The sequence below is a fragment of the Ictidomys tridecemlineatus genome, chromosome 7 (assembly GCF_052094955.1).
Source record: "Ictidomys tridecemlineatus isolate mIctTri1 chromosome 7, mIctTri1.hap1, whole genome shotgun sequence".
NCBI classification, from domain to species: Eukaryota; Metazoa; Chordata; class Mammalia; order Rodentia; family Sciuridae; genus Ictidomys; species Ictidomys tridecemlineatus.
In genome coordinates, this window is record NC_135483.1 from 28,163,616 (window position 1) to 28,181,055 (window position 17,440).

The window sequence follows — 17,440 nt, forward strand, 5'->3', positions numbered from 1 at the left end:
GAAAAAATAAATTATAAAATTGATTGTGGTCATGAGTCTCTGAGTCTACCTTTATATATACTTAGCTATTGAATTGTATACTTTAAATGGTTGAATTGTTTGGTATGTGAACTATATCTCATAAAGCGGGTAAAAATTAAATTATGAAGTTATGTTAAAACATCTTCATTTCATTGAGTATATGGAAGATTCAAAGGAGAGCTTTAAATTCTTACCTTATTAGCACATGTGAGATTACTGAAGCCATGCCCAGAAATTGTTATCAATTCATTGACTGTTCCGGTAGATGGGGTAATATTGCTTATAGATGGTGAATTACAACTTGAAAGCTCAAAAAACAGTCTATTTGAATTTTTAACCTTGATATTGTTCAGGCCACAGAGGGGTTCTGTTGCTAGGCAGCCTGCCACAGAGCTTTCTAAGTGCAAATTCTCCGGTCCTCCTTTAGACAAAAGAACTGCCTGTAAGTCATGGATAACATTCTAAAACGAGAAATGTTTTCAGACTGCGTAACTCTTTATTTTAAGGAAGATGCTTTTAAGCTCTGAAAAATCTTCTTTTTTTTTAATGACAAGAGGGTCCCAGGCAGAATAACGATATTAAAGACTTGGACAAAGATGTTACAGTGTAGATATAAGAATGAATATAAAATTAATTCATTTTCAATTTGTCTAAGTCCAGATCCCATAGGAAAAATAAAACAATAGCATCACCTAACATTTTAATAGGTTTACAGACACATGCAGGGAGTCAGCATTCTCACTTTGCATTTCATGTAAGCACACAGGGTTCTAAGGGACTGGCAAGAAGACATTAACAGCATCTTTATTTTATAGAATACACTCCAGCTTCAGAACTGTCTGAACCTATGAGGGGTCATGTGGTAGCAAGAGACATAAGTAGGTTAAACCCAGTCATCTGACTCCTGCTCTAGAAAGGTCCCATGAGCCCTGGGTCACCTGAATAAAGGTTTCCATCTTTAAACCTCTTACCCTGAGCATAGGTGGCTTCAGTGCTACCCACAAACAGGTGCAGGGGAATATGCCTGGTTTGGGCTGGTAAAACGTTAATGACTCCTTGGAGGGAAGTGGAGTTAGCCTCATCAACATACCCACTGCTATAATAATGGATTCCAGGTGAAGTAAATTGGTAAGAAAATGAACCTGCCATAAAATAAGATTGTACATAGTGAATACAAGCAATTAATGCATCTTTGAAATTTAAAATGATCATTTAAATGTACATGTTTATGACAAATTCATTATTTCTTAATAGGAAATAGGAAGGAAATGTACTTACTGGTTATAAAAGAACTATCTTGCATAATAAAATCATACTCCAGAAAGATAAGATCCAACATTAATGTGTTAGAAAACCATGCCAAGTCTGATATAAATTACAAAGTTTAAAGAAAAACTCAACATGCAATGAAAAATTAACAACAGAAGGACAATACTCTATATCTTCATTCATACAAAACAAACAAAAAAGCAATATAAAAGATTCACTTTACACTGAGCTTTCCTACAAGAAGCATTCATTTTATGTTTTTATTTATTTAAGAAGCATTAGTTTTAAAGTTGACTCCAATCAACAGAAGCCCATCACTTGCTACCAGACTGGTAAGATTCAATTATATATTATTATTTTCATTGTATTTTGCTGTTTCCGTGTATTTTTCAGTTGGTCAGTTATCACAGAATCATTAATGATATTTCAGAATGAGTTCTTAATTGCATTTATAATATCTTTACCATAGCCATAAAATGCCGGGTAAACGATTTAGCACATTTACATATATAGTCTATGTAAATCTAAACAAAATGTCTTTGTATTACATATAGGGAAATGAGGCATCATGCAAAATTTAATAAAGAGGAAACTTACCTGATAAAGATTTTTGCCTTCCATTTGTAAATCCTTTACCATCATAAATTACACTTCCAGGACTGGAGACAGAGAAAACTCTATATCCTATCCCCCTAAGAAATGGATGTGCTTGCCAATGCCATGTCACTGTGTCTCCTACAGACACGTTTAAGACTGATGGTGACCAAGCGTAGCCTAATCCATGTACTGGATGTAGGAATTGAGTCATATATTAAAAGAAAATAAGAAAGCAATCAATTTCTTAATTAACTTTGAAAACATTTTTACAGTTACTACTGAAAGCAACTTTTTAGTTAATACTGTAAAATTTTATTATGTATGTCACTTAAGCCCTTAACAAAAATAAACAGGAGTAATGGGGAAAAAAGATAATGTGAAAAATAAGGAAGAAATAAGTCATATAACTCAAAAAGCAATGGTCAAGAGATAATTTTTAAAAATTTGGATACTCAATAAGTTACACAGAATATTTTACATGGAATATTTTTAAAGGCAATGATCAATTCTTTAGAAATAAGAATTTTCTGAAGCATATAGGCATGCAAAAATATGAAATTTCAATTTAAATATTCATTTGGAAACTGATGACTGAAAATAAACTGCAATAATCAGGAGATTCTGCACTGTAGCAAAGCCAATTGTCAATTCCTGAATAAGTTGTGAACTCTAGCCTTTTAAACTCAACTTGCCACTGATTCACTCCATATGTAACTTCTATGTCAAAGCAGATACCATAGATCTTAAAATAAATATTTATATTTATTATCCAAATAATTTGAGGTATAAAATAAATAAAAATCAAATTAATTTCAGGCTAACATGCTTTTCCTTATTCACAATATATAAATATTGGTTGGTACCTAAATCTTCCCCATTGTTGGTAATTCTGAATACATTCCCTGTTGAATGAAGAATACATTTTATGACATTTTCTGATGATGATGTAACATTGCATGGAAAGGATCCTAGAAAAACAAAGATAGAAAAGATTTTTTTCTCAAATATTTCTTGTGAAGAAATGGAGCTTAGTAAACAGTCAAGGTTTTGTCAAAATCTGTGTTATATGGTAGGATATTGTTTTTAGTGGTAATCATGTTTGAGAACTGATTATTTTCAAAACTGACCTCTCCTCCTTTAAGTGATCTATATGCATAAAATATATAATATTAATTGACTGAAATCTAAAGTTTGAAAGCAGTTTATTAAGATTTTCTTTATCCCCTTAACCAAATATACTTAACATTCTTTACATTAATAGAACAGTAATGTTTCCATGATTGATAGTATTTGTGTAATAACTCAGCACCTATAGTACATCCTTTTAGCTGAGAAAAATGGCAGTATCCCTCACAGGGGAATATAGCTCTTACCTAAGAGGACCGTATTCTTCATTGGTATGGTGCTGAACCCAAAACCCAGTACAGTGATTTCAGTCCCACCATACAAGGAGCCTCTCTGTGGAAACATGTTGGTCACTTTCAAAATATACCAAATTGAAGCATTTAATTTATCTCTGAAAAGGAAAAAAAATAGATTTTCCTACTGAATTTCCTTCTCATGGGCTCATATTATGAAACTCTTAAAAGTATATGACTTTTTTAGGAAGAGGAAATAATTGAATCTATATGTAATTATATATCATTTTTAAGGCTAGATAATCTGAATTATCATAACCTCAATTTGGTTGGATGCTATATGTTAGTAATTTTAAATTAGATTTTTGAAAATCTGACAGCACAAATTTGAGATAGAAAATCTGAAACTACTATGAAAAATCTGGTTATGAGAAATGAGATCACAAGAAATACAGGAAAGCCTTTAAAATATATCTACATTAGAATAAAATATAAAGGCAGTTCTACATATAAAAAAGAAAAAAGTCATATATCTTATATGAGTAATAAAATTTTGTGTAATTAATTTAAATTAATCATTCCATGTTTGTTGGGAACTTACAGGATTTCCCTTCCCCCATCTCCATGAAAGGTTTTAATTTATTTTTCTTTGTTATAGTTAGAATGTGTCTGCTAGAAGCCCATAAAAATGTACAGTGCTTTTCTGACCTGATATAGAGTTGACTCCCATATTCCAAGTCTCACATAAGTGCACAGGCAGAAAAATTCCAGTGAATCTTTGTATTAACTTTTATTTAACTTCTTCAGCATAATTAAATTAGTATTTCTTCAACTACCACCTAAATATACAATTTTTATGGTATCAATCCTGCACATTATATCATCCAGCTAAAGTACAAGCCAGAGCCTTCTAAAACTCATGTGAGCTATTCTCTGTGAGATAATATTAACTCAAATCAGATTGAAAGGGAATGTAGCCTTGGGATTATGGTTTCTATTGCTCATCTTCATCTCCTGCAAGATACTGCTGCTGTCATCTCTCATTCCTTTCTGACATCAGCTTTGTCTTCTTTTTAATCCCTAAATTTCAGTGTTCCCTTCTTCTAAGTATTCCACATTAGTAATTCCTCACACAAGAATTAAAGTTGTTACAAGTAAACAAAGAATTTCAGGGAAGAAAATACTAAATCCCTACAGAAATAGAATCAGAGAAAGATTCTCTTCCTGCCCTTCAGATGGCTAGCACCTACCTACCTATTTCCTGGCTTAATTATCACCTTTACAGAGAATGCTTCCCTGTACCTTAGGATAAGTTAGCTACATTTATTACCTTTTTATTTACACCTGGTACCTCTTATTCATAGTCTTTTCCACATTTATGATTAGATTATTGATGTAATTTTCTGTTCATAATCGATTTCTCCGATAAAACCGTGAGCACCATTAATGTGGGTAACAAGCCCCTTTTATTCTCTACTGTGAATCCAGCATTAAGCAAGTGCTTGTTCCCTAGAAACTGTTTGACAAGTATTTCCTGGATGAATGAAAATCATGTGACATACACAAACCTAGTTGCACAGAGAATTTTACTAGCTGATCTGAATGGTATTGGTCTCACAACTAAGTGTCATATTGAATTTTTCTGAGATTTTCTGAGTCTTTGGCAAAAGAAGATATATAAAGGCAACAAAAGCAATTAATATATTAAAGATTAAAGATTATTTATTTTCCTGTCCCAAATCTATTAGCCCTATGTGTTCTCCAACTCTACCAAGTTTATGTTCATTACTATACCTTGTTGATGCAAAGCCCCAATTTCTGACTTCTACATGGATATCATGCTTTCCAGGAGACAATGTAGGCAAAAGGCATCGAATATCTGTGAAGTTCCAGTGAAGAACCTGGCAGGGTTTTCCTCCAACATACACCACCATGTTTTGCGTGAGTTCATTTCCAAAGTTATAACCCTTAATTGTTAAATTAACATCTCCTATTATTTCAGAAGAAAAAAAAACTTTTGCAGAAGGTTTCAATTTATTATCCAGTGTGAAAATTTGCATATTAAATAAGTCAACTCAATTCTCTTTTCTTTCATTAGATGTAGGTAATCCTAACTCTATCAGAGGTAAATGGAGAAACAAGAAAAAAGTAGATGGCTGTCATGTGAAGATAAAACTCAGGCTTAACTGTTTCACAAGGAAAAAAAGATAAAGTACTTTTTAAAACAATAATAATTTTCTCCATGTTGCAAATATTAAAAGTAAAATTATAAATAGAAAATTGATATTAAAAAAGAAAGATGAAAAACAAACTGTGACTTACTTATTTTAAGAAACAAAACTGCATAAGACTGTGCTTTGAAGGAATTTCTGGAAGTGGTTTCTCTATATATGTCAAATAACTGGTCTTATTAAAAGATTTCTTACCTAGAATTGTTCGTACTTTTGGACTAAAATCAGTTATAACTGGAGTCTGTAAACAATTATAACTGAAAATATCCTTTGCTGTGGTTTGAAATCCATTGGTAATAACTGAAATATCAACTGTACCCTCAATTCTCTAAAACAAAAGGAAAAAACAAAACAATTAAGAAATACTAAATGTTGAATGTGATAGAAATTCATTGTCTGAAAGAAATAGAATTAAAACAAACTTCTGAAATTTTTATGTTTAAAAGTCATGAGTCAGTTTTCAGATATTTAAAAAACCATGACATCAAATGTAGATTATATGTTTGAATTATCAAGATATATAACACAGTGATTTTTATGATCAACTTAAAAGAATCTGTATTATTGGATTTTGAGGGTTTCACAATGAAGTTGAGATTCTCTGGATAAGTGCTTCTCTATTTGATTAAGGATAAGATACTAAATAAAAGTTGTGCCTTTTTGTTCTTGGAATAGACTCAAATGCAATTATTCTATTTCATTCGAAAATCACATTATTATATCTTCTGCTAATCTAGTTTGAGAATCCAACACTAAACACTTGGACCTCTCAAAAAAAATATTTGGTGCTTTCATTGATACAATGTCTATGCAATTCCCAATTAGGAAAAACAGTTATTTCAATCATCTGGTGTTTATTTATTGCATATTTAGCATGTAGCTGAATGCCAAAATTGAAAGAAAGTAAATTTTAATTCATCATATCCCTCAGATTCTTATCTCCATCATTCAGTCCAGCATACACTCATTTATTTTTTTACAGATCACAACTATGTAATAACCCCATTTACTCTGTTACATTTTTTATGTCCATGACTAAATTCATTATCCTTTTGTATATAATTGGCAAACTAGAGCCTTTGTTTAAATTTAAAGATTAGTTTTAAAAATAAAGAATCATTATTGGCCTAACATTTTCATATTCCATGAAAAAGTCACATTTTTGTCAACAAACTTAAACACATTTAAAAATATACTTCTTTTTAAAAATTAAAAGTTTCTACATTTTCTTGTGAATTTTTTAGAATATTTGTAAATACTGATTTTTTTCACCTTTTGGTTTACATAGTAACTTCTATGTATCTTCAAATCATAACAGGACACTAACTTTTCAATGAAACATTTTTCTGACACACCCTTTCCACTATATTTTATCTTTACTTTGTATCTACTACTAATATTTCCACTGGAACACATTGTTTAAGTTTAATTAATATTGGTTTGTGTGTTCTTTTTCATGATTTTTAAGTACCTAGAATGTTGAGATGGTATTTTGTCTTAAAATCTTGGCAGGAAGATGTTGAAGAAATAATTCTTTTTAAAAAATATTTATTTTTTAGTTTTTTAGGGGGACACAATATCTTTATTTTATTTTTTATGTGGTGCTGCTGAGAATCAAACCCAGTGCCTCATGCATGCTAGGCGAGTGTGCTACCACTTGAGCTACATCCCCAGCCCCAAACAAATAATTCTTAAAAAAGCAAAATGGAAACTACAATTTTTAGAAAATAATTCATTTGTTTCACCCTCTGCCCAGATGTTAAGATTTTTAACTTAGAGGGAAAAAAACTGAAATCAGGGGGCTTACTTTTGGTGTTCTGCAAGTTATCTTATTCAAATTCCCTTCGGTCACACTGCAGGTTTCATTTCCAACTAAAACCTTTGAATTTTCACTAAAGCCAAATCCAGATACTGTCAGTAGAGTACCACCTTTATAAAGAAAACAAAAAGCAGATTAACGAAAACAAGAAGAAATTTTGGCAACATCTATCTCATCATTGGAAAACTGTCCAGTTATCTAAGAGCTGGGCAGTCAAATAGATCAAGAACCAGAATAAAGACTTGTTTGTTCACCATCACACACCTGAGTCTGGGCTCTGAAGCCTGGAATTCTAAAGGAATGGGACTAAGATAAGTAGCACAGATTTGCAACCCACATTTGCTCTGGGGCATAATTAGCAGCAACTATCATTTTCCACAGTACTTTCTTCATTCTAAAGAGAAAGTCTATTGTTTCTATTTACTTAATCTTTCCATGGGTGGAAAATGAAGCCTCTCACCAAATCCAAATTTTTAATACCTCCAACTAAAAGAAAATCCAGGAAAAAAACACTCAATAAAATAAAAATAATATTTTAAGAACACCAAAAAAATCAAAACCAAAGCACAAAACCTGAAATAAGGCATGGTAAAAACAAACAAACAAACAACAACAACAACAACAAAAAATACAGAGGAAATGAAGCAGGACAAGAAGAATGTGTTATTTTCTCTCCATCTTCTTTGTCAGCCTTCCTTTGCCCCATGTGTTCCAGGAACTTTTTCTGGGTCAAGTAGCTCCATTGAGACTATGGTTACAAATGGAGCAGCTGGTAAGCAGAATAATTACTAATAAATCTTATGCTGACATAATTAATGAGCTTGTTATAGAAACATGTAATAATTGATGATATTAATTCAATAACCTAAGATGTAAGTATAAGCAGTCACCCTGACTTGTGCTCCATAAGAAACAAAAGAATTAGTCAACCATTTAATCACTGTGCCTTCTAAAGGAGACTCTCCTTTGTTCTATATGAGGGAGTTTTTGGTTACCTTCCCTTTGCTCTGTACTAAAAACAGCACAATAAAATGTGTAAATGTATGAGATTTTCTCTGTTGAGAACTATTTATTATTACCTGCCAGGCTTCCAGAATCAGGCCAGATGTGTGAGATCCGACTCTCATAAATGAAGTGGAATCCTTCACCCTCTACATTCTGTGCTAGTCCAACATCAGCTATGGACACAGCAACTGGTACATGTCCAGCACTTCCATTCAGAATCTGGCACTTGATCTCATTTTCTTGTGATAGAAAAAGAAGAAATGATTAAAAAATAGTTTTTTGAGATAAAATTATTTGAAATTTTATTTGCACATATTAACATTGGCCTTAATTTTTAGATCCTAGGAAATGTGTATAAAGAATACTATACATATATTAATGGTCTAGGGGAATCATGGAGGGAAAAATCTTTGCCAACTACCTGATGCTATGAATCAGACACTCCTAGAAAATCAGTAATGAAAGCAAACAATCTTCCCTTGATGCTACTGTAGCCAAAGAAAATTACTGTCATAATTTAAAAAATCTTAATTAGTGATCTCATTTATATGAATGATTCTAAAGTTTTACAGCATACTGTTTATGTCAAAAATTGAGTAAAATAATACATTCTATTAATAAAAGAGACAAATAAACCTTAATGAAAACAATGTTGTTCACTTTATTTAGAATAGTCTATGTAAACTGTAATATAGATACAATATCGAGTATTTGACCTCAAAAGTTCATAGTAGATTTAAATTAAGGACAACAGAAATGATTCCAATCTGCATAATTCTAATCTATTAAAATTATGGAAAACACCTAGGATCTTGAAAGATAACTTTTGGAGAAATAGCTATGGACCTCCCAATTTCAAGAGGTAGACATTGTGAATGATATATAACTTCTGCATCACTGGAGAGAAGTCTGTTGTAGTAGAATTCAGGGAAGATGGCCACATCTTCTTGCTGCATGAATAATATAACACTGTCAAAATACAGGCAGAGAAGACCATGATAGACTACGGTAGAACTCAGAACACTTTTGTGCCTCCAGACAAAACAATCTAAGAAGTATCTTATGTAACTACTTTGTGATGGGAAAAAAAAGACAAATAAACCAAAAATCAACTGTTATGAGGTAAAGATGTTGTATATCAATGAAATAATTTGCCTGTGGTCATAATCAAAGGTAAAAAGATATGGCATTATCCAGAACGGGTTGCCAACTTTGTGATTCCATAGGATACACTACATGATGATCATATTTGTAAAACTGCTATTTGATTCTAATTTCTCTCAAAGAAGAACAATAAGACTTCATAATTTTTAAAAGAACCTACCATTCACAGAAAGAAGAGAACAACTAGTTGGTCCAACTGAGACTGATACAGCTGAGCTAGGAGAAAATCCAGAGCCTGCTATAGTTAGAATTGTGCTATCTTCATATGATCCTGGAAGGGGAAAGTTTAAATAATAACATTAAAATGACAAAAAATTAGAATCTCTTGTGATGAAATTATATATTTCTCAGAGGAAAAAAATAAGACTCGTAAAAGACATAACCAACAGGCCTATAAGTAAGCAGGGGGGGAAAAAGACACATTAATTTTTCATGGTATTTTCCAGTTGAATTCCTCTATATTGCTTCATATTTTGACTCTGTGTTGACAGAGAGTACACATGTGTAGAGTAACTTAGCATATGACAGACTTGCCGTCACAATTCATGAGGAAATAACTTATATAATAAGTGGTACGTATACTTTCCATTTAAAAAGAAAATAATATTCAAGTTTAGAATGATATATATCCTAAAGTGTTTGGGATAGACCTCACTTACACTTGTTGTCCCAGCATCTTAAACTTAATGTTTTTCCATTCACTCTGAAAAGTATCCAGATTTGATTAGAAAATAACATAATCAACCTATTTACATATTACTACACATAATATAGATTTCACATGAATTTCAAAAGTGAAGAATAAGGGCTGGGGATGTGGCTCAAGCGGTAGCGCGCTCGCCTGGCATGCGTGCAACCCAGGTTCGATCCTCAGCACCACATACCAACAAAGATGTTGTGTCTGCCAAGAACTAAAAAATAAATATTAATAATTCTCTCTCTCTCCCTCTCTCTCTCTCTCTCTCTCTCTCTCTCTCTCTCTCTCTCTCTCTCCTCTCTCACTCTCTCTTTTAAAAAAAGTGAAGAATAAAAAAACTAAACTAAAACAATTTAGTAGTATATTTAATCAAATATCTTGAGGTAGAGATGGATATCTTTAAAAAGATACAAAAAGCAATGGTTAACCATACAAGCAAAGCTATCTAAATAAGAAGAGATCAATAATTTAAATGTTTCCATGAACAAGATACTAAACTAAAACACAAATGATAGACTTCTAGAACACATGCAAAAGACTGGTAAATGTAATATATAATAAAGAGCTACAAGACAATTAAAAGGGAATCCAACAACAACAAAAAAAGAGATTTAAGTATGTACACTATTTGCAGAAGAAAAAATAATCTGAATGTCCAAGAAACACACAGGAAGATAGATGCTCATGTATATTGCTAATCAGGGAACAGACAAATTAAAACAATGATAACTTCTTTCATACAGCAGATTGGCCAAAATTTTGGCAAGAACATGGGGAATCTAGTGCTTTAATGCTTACTGGTAGTACAGTCAATTTGGAGAGTAATTTGATAATCTAGTAAACTGACTATGCAAATAGCCAATTACTATCCAGCAAGTCAATGTCTGGTCATATATTCCTATAAAGTACTAGCATGTGTACAATACGAAGTTTGTACAGGAAGCTCAATATCGTTTTATTTATAAAACCAAAATATGGTAGACAATTTAGTTGTCTATCAACAGAGAAACAAATAAATTGATATATTCATGAAGTACTTAAAAGTGATAAATTAGATATACATATAACCACATAAAATATATCCCCAATGAGTCATGAGTGATTTTTACAAAAATAAGATGCAAAATGATATTTATATTGCAATATCTCAGTCATAAACTTCACAAAATTGCAAAATCACCATTTCTGTGTGTATTATATACAAAGGGTATTAAATAAACATGGCCTGGGTGAATATACACAAAATTAATTATTGCCTCTGCAGAGTTGAATGGGAAACTATGACTAGATTGATGCTCAAAGTAGATTTTAGCTATTCCAATAATACATCTTTCATAGATGATGATTGGTAGTACATAAGACAAAATGTGAGCAACTGTTAGTTTTCAGTGAAAATGATTTTTATAGCATTCTTTATATTTTTCATTATTTTAAAATTAACTGTAAGATACCAAAAGGCAATTCAGGTTCTTAATTATTTTGAATAAGGAGTAATCATCAGGAAGTACATATAAATATGGTAGATCATTAAAAATGCAAGAATAGGTACAAAAATAAGGATACTTAAGGACTATGATCAACTGCTCATCATGTTCTGATACTTGAGCCTTTTAACACTACATAACACAAATTATCCCCACGACAATATTATTACTATAAAAAATCTAAACAGTATATTTTTTTCAACTTAAAGATACTAACTTTAAAACATCAATGATTTGAGCCACCCATATACAATTAGGTGAAGCTTCCAACTAGCCAACAAGACTAAATATTTTAGTATCTGATACTAAAATTATACTATCTGAACTTATCCTTCTGATGGAAAAAATCACCACTTAACAATCCTCATTCCTGTTATTTATTTCAATCCTCAGGAGTTCAGATGTAGAGTATATCATATTTTTTGAAGCAAACATGCGATGAAGAAATGGTATAATGCATGCCCTGGACTAGACAGAACTCTTGGCAAAAATTTTCCTCTCTTAATCTCAAATCTAGTACTCAACTATTAAGCGGTAGCTGTCTTGTTACTATCCTTTTAATACTAACTATCTTAGAAGTGTTCTCAAATACTGAAATGTTCTAATTAACCCCCTAGCTAGATGATTTGTACAAAAATATCTCAATGCAAAAGTGAAATTTAGAAATTGATCAAACTGGAGAATAGATGATTAGTGTCTCCTGTACTTTAAAGGCTATGCTTCAGTTTCAAGGGCAGCATTTTTAAAAAATAAAATACATAATTAGTTCTGTTTACATAGCTTTCTTATCTGATATATATATATATATATATATGCAGAATGGTCTATTTGCCTTAGTTGATGACATCAGTATAAGCATATTTAAAAAAATCATTATTAGTCTACATTTTGCAGGTTATTTTACTTTTTCTTACTCTGTTAAAAAATCAGGTTACCTTGAGAAGGACTTGTGGCGGAGATTAGGGGAGTACTCATGGGATCCCATGTAAACCCACAGTCACCTGAACATTTAGATGGAATTCCATTGACATAGACTTGAACCTTCAAGTATAGAAACAGAGCTGATTAATAAGGGTAAAAAAGAAGCTTGGATCACTAGAATATGCACAAGATTTAGAACAAATGGAATTTTGTTTGCTTGTCTAAAAAATTAGTCTGTACATTTTCTATTTTGACATTTCATTCTTTCATTCATTCAGCAAATGTTCCCTTTTTGTATCTGGCACCATTGTAAATGTTAGTAATACAGGAAATACTAAGCAAAATAGGTGACATCACTGAAGTCACCCAACTTATATTCTAGTAGGTTTGGAATAGAGAGTTGCCTAAAACTATAAATGAAAAAAAAATGAAGACATATGCTACCAGGAGTTAATTAGTAATAGGAAGAAAAACAGAGGTTGCTCTTGGGAAAGTCACCTAACTTCTTTACATTTTTAATTTCATCCTCACGAAAATGGCAGTATTAGTAATTACTTCACAGAACTATTTAAATAAAAGAACATATTCTCTAATTCTGGCAGTAGTAAATTAAAAAAAATTCACAAGGAGGATAATTCCCCAAAAGTCATAAAATAATTTACTGATTTGATCAGCTGTTAACACAAATATTAACATGAAGATAGAGAAGTCAACCATCCTGTTTTATCAGGTCTTTAACATATTAAAAATTAGTTATCCATTTAAAATTATGCCAAGTGTTGTAAGAAAAGTTTCAAAAATACCTGTGGCTTTTGACTGGGTGTGCGCAGAAGGTCTCCCAGGATGTGTCGTCTGAATAAGCCACCTTCTCTTACCTTTGCAACTGTCACATTAGCCTTTTCTCCAGTGATATTGGAATCATTAACCTATTTTTAACAGAAATCATTTTACTAGAAGGACTATGGTAAATATGACCACTCAAGTTTTTCTTTATAATTTAAGGAATAAAAGCAAAAAAGATCAAAACCACTTTTGTCACTTTTTTTTTAAAGGAAACTCTTCAAAAAAGAGAATAGTCTATTCACAGAGAAAATGCTAAGACCATTATACTGTCATACATTGCATTAATTAAAATATGAATTCAATGACTAAAAATTCACTTGAATTTTTAGATTCAGTAAGTCTAGAGAAAATCAATATACTAAATTGGATATTTAAAGTATTCTACACTTTTTCTAAATATAATCACTTTGATATTGTTGAATAAGTGAAAAGTTGAGTATTCTTTCCATCTGAGCATCAACTTTCCCCTTTAGCATATTTCACCTCCGACTACCCTGGAATTTCATCCACTCTTGGACTTAGGTTTTCTTCCAATGGTAAAAGTGAACCCAAATCAAATCAGTATGTACAATTTGATCATTCTAAAGTTTCTCTGCCAATATGGCAGCCTTCTGATGTATACAAGGGCTAGCAAAGTCCTGGGCAATGCGTGAGCCAACGTGATGAGGCACAGAAATGATGAATAAGCAGAGAAGATTTGCTGGAAAAGAGACAAAGAGTTGGATACACTTGCAGTAGCAGAGATAACAAGAAGGAGACCAGTCACTAGAGCTATGGCAGTTATGGAATTTTCTAATTCTAGTTCCAGGCCATGTGTACTCTTAAAATAACTTCTACATCTTTTACGATCGTTACTATTTTACACATCCATATATACTGGTTTACGTACTTTTTTTGTCTCCAATCTCCCTAGCTCGCACTCCTGCTGCAAAAATGATTTCATAAGTAGAGTTCTGCATTTTTCCAGCTTATGTCATGAACATCTCTCCAGCTAAATACATGTGGGTCTACATATGATCACATAGTATTCACGTGAAGTATGTCATTCAAACAACTATTCTCCCATTGAAGACACTTGTTTATAAGTTTTTACTGTTATAAATAATAATGCATCAGACTATCTTTGTGCCTGTATCATTTCATAGTTATATTATTATTTCAGTAGGATGGAATTAATATAAATGAGATTGCTGGATAATTAAGTATATATATTCAGATACTCTTAGATTATCTTCCCTCATAGTTGTACTAATTTAAAAATGTATTAGCTAGTCATAAAAAAAACCTAAAGTTGTACTAATTTATATTCTCACCACAATGCATGGGAGAGACTATTTTTCCTCTTACTCTCATCATCGCTAGAAAGCATAATCTTTTTAATGCTGGACACTCTGTGACCTAGTCACTCCTAGACTCCTCTCCTTCATGTGCTCTAGGCCTAAATCTTCTCCTCTAGACCTTTCAACACTCTAAGCTAAAATAACTAGATGAGAATTTAAGGTGTGACCTCCTCCCCAACTACAAAAGGTCACATTTCAAACCACAAAAGTACCAAGGACCCAGATTACAGCTCTAGTGGCAGAATTATTGTCAGTGAAGCTGATTCTCCTTGCCTCCGACTCCTACCTCTTAAAATGCACCTAGACTTTATATTGAGACTGGCCTTTCAGGTGCTCTTTCTGTCCCTACCAAGGGTCTTTAACTCACATATTCCTGAACTTTTTCCCATGTGGAACGGAGAATAAAGTACCAACAGTTATGAGCCATGAAAGAGTACACCTTGTCAACCTAATGCAAAGCAATCTTCTGGTCAAATGCCTTTAAAATTTTTTTGGTCTATAGTTTGACTTTTTCAGTATACACAAATAAAAATCTCCAATTCTTTTTAAATGAGGCAGGGTGCAAATAAGCCACAACACACAGAAGAAAATAGAAGCCAAGCCAAATGAGGGAACCTGGAGAAGATTCTGCCTTCCACATGTGCTTCTCCACTTGATGCTCCATGAGTATCCAGCACAAGTGCCCTCTTGTGTAACTGAGACTTGCCCTACTTCTTCCAGGCTCTGGAGAGCAAACTGCAAATCTGCAGCTGACACAGCAGCAGGGATGCCTGCATTCACAGAGGGGGATAAAGAGCAGGAGTCAAGAATTTACAAACCATATTTCATTGTTAAAGTACAAGTAACGTGTACTGTATACTACTACTTGTAAGCCACACACCCTCCTCCATTAAAAGTGAAGGTGAAACGTCTCACTTGTGCTGTGAATATATATATTTATGGGAAACAATAGTTACATAATAATGTACCTCCCAACTAGGGCTTCATCTCAAATACTTTTATTTTTAATATCAATTCCCTTTATAGATATTTTAAGTTATGAATGTGGTACATCTGCTGAGGCAATGAAGAAAATATGAAAATATCATTTGTTCTGGAAATCATGTAGAAAAATACTATTAAAAATTAGTGCATCAGGGGCTGGGGTTGTGGCTCAGTAGTAGAGTGCTTGCTTAGCACGTGTGATGCCCTGGTTTCAATCCTCAGCACCACATAAAAATAATAAAATAATAAAGGTATTGTGTCCATTTGCAACTAAAAAAAAATTTAAAAAATAAAAAAGAAAGTAGTGCACCAAAACATTTACTATTGTTGTCTAGATCAACATTGTCTAATTTATAAACATTATGAATCACAAATATAATTTTAAATTTTTTCTAAGAGTAGTAATTTTTTAAAAAACAAGAACAATTATAATTATTTTGATAATAAATATTATGTAAAGAAATATATACTTAAAATGTTATTTCAATAATGTTGAAACAATATTTCAATGTTATTTATTTCACTCTATGGCACTTGTATCATTGTAAGTGCTCAGTAGCAACATATGGCTCATGGTTATGTTAGACAGAACAGGTCTTGATTATTCAATTAAAGTCATCTTTAAAAATAATATTCTAGTCCCAATTTTAGAATATGTTAATATTATTATTATTTCTGGCTACCCTAATCATGAATACTTTTTAAAATGTATGTGTTATATAAAGGTATGATTTACGAAAGTTATCTACTTTCAAAAAATGACTGTTAAGAGTATATTATATTTTTGCAGACTTTTTTCTTATATTAATGTTAAATAAGAATAATCATTACAGCCAGGCATGGTGGTACACTCCTGTAATCCCAGCGGCTTGGGAGGCTGAGGCAGAAGGAATACAAGTTCAAAGCCAGCCTCAGAAACAGCACAGCACTAAGCAATTTATCAAGACCCTGTGTCTAAATAAAACATAAATAAGGGGATGTGGTTCAGTGGTTAAATGCCCCTGGGTTCAATACCCACTACCAAAAAAAAAAAAAAAAGAAAGAAGAATCATTACAAATAACAGTGGCTTTGGGTGGGTGAACTCTTTTCTAATCTAGTAACAGAAGAATTTTAAACAAAAATTATTATGTTTGGTTATGATTGGTTAATGATTGGCCAAATATAGTATGTCATACATAAACACACACATACACACTACTTCAATGTAAAAATAGCAATAAGTAGCAATTCTCAAATGAAATAACATTTAACATTTTGTAGACTATATATTTGTATGTGTATATATCAATGTTCTGAACATTCCTCATATACCTTTGAGAACATGTCCGTAAGCATAAATGTCAAAGGTGCCACTTATAGGTGGAGAAGCTTCTTGAATTCTTTGAATATGAATCTTTGACTTCCCTGGCCAATTTTTTCCTCTGTAAACAGACTCATTCTCTGTCTCATTTGTGATTACCTAATTTCCAAAACAAATATTGATAAAATGATTAAACCAAACAATGGTTAACATGATTTCTATTTTACCATGGTACAATCTTGTGACATGGCATAAATGAGCTTCAAGTATTCAGGATTTTTCAGAACGTTAGAGAGAGTCACATAAATCAATACAGGCTGTGCATACACAGCTATAATAATGAGGCCAAAGTCAACTCAGTCATTTGTGTAGCAATCAAGTGGAACCACAGTAATACCTCATTAAT

The 17,440-nt window shown here is 32.1% G+C and overlaps 1 protein-coding gene across 1 annotated transcript in view; it reads right to left on the reverse strand.

Annotated features, from left to right (window-relative positions):
• Window positions 1–17,440, reverse strand: part of Pkhd1l1 (PKHD1 like 1) — a 139,523-nt gene that overhangs the window by 71,444 nt on the left and 50,639 nt on the right. Inside the window, exons 24-37 of the mRNA XM_040293748.2 lie at window positions 17,046–17,193; window positions 15,365–15,519; window positions 13,370–13,492; window positions 12,581–12,686; window positions 9,625–9,735; window positions 8,375–8,539; window positions 7,284–7,405; window positions 5,672–5,804; window positions 5,040–5,235; window positions 3,261–3,403; window positions 2,751–2,855; window positions 1,888–2,076; window positions 993–1,163; window positions 216–442 (exon numbers count right to left, since the gene is read on the reverse strand). Of these exons, the coding sequence (XP_040149682.2) occupies window positions 216–442; window positions 993–1,163; window positions 1,888–2,076; window positions 2,751–2,855; window positions 3,261–3,403; window positions 5,040–5,235; window positions 5,672–5,804; window positions 7,284–7,405; window positions 8,375–8,539; window positions 9,625–9,735; window positions 12,581–12,686; window positions 13,370–13,492; window positions 15,365–15,519; window positions 17,046–17,193 (2,094 nt within the window). The remainder of the gene's footprint in view (window positions 1–215; window positions 443–992; window positions 1,164–1,887; window positions 2,077–2,750; window positions 2,856–3,260; window positions 3,404–5,039; window positions 5,236–5,671; window positions 5,805–7,283; window positions 7,406–8,374; window positions 8,540–9,624; window positions 9,736–12,580; window positions 12,687–13,369; window positions 13,493–15,364; window positions 15,520–17,045; window positions 17,194–17,440) is intronic.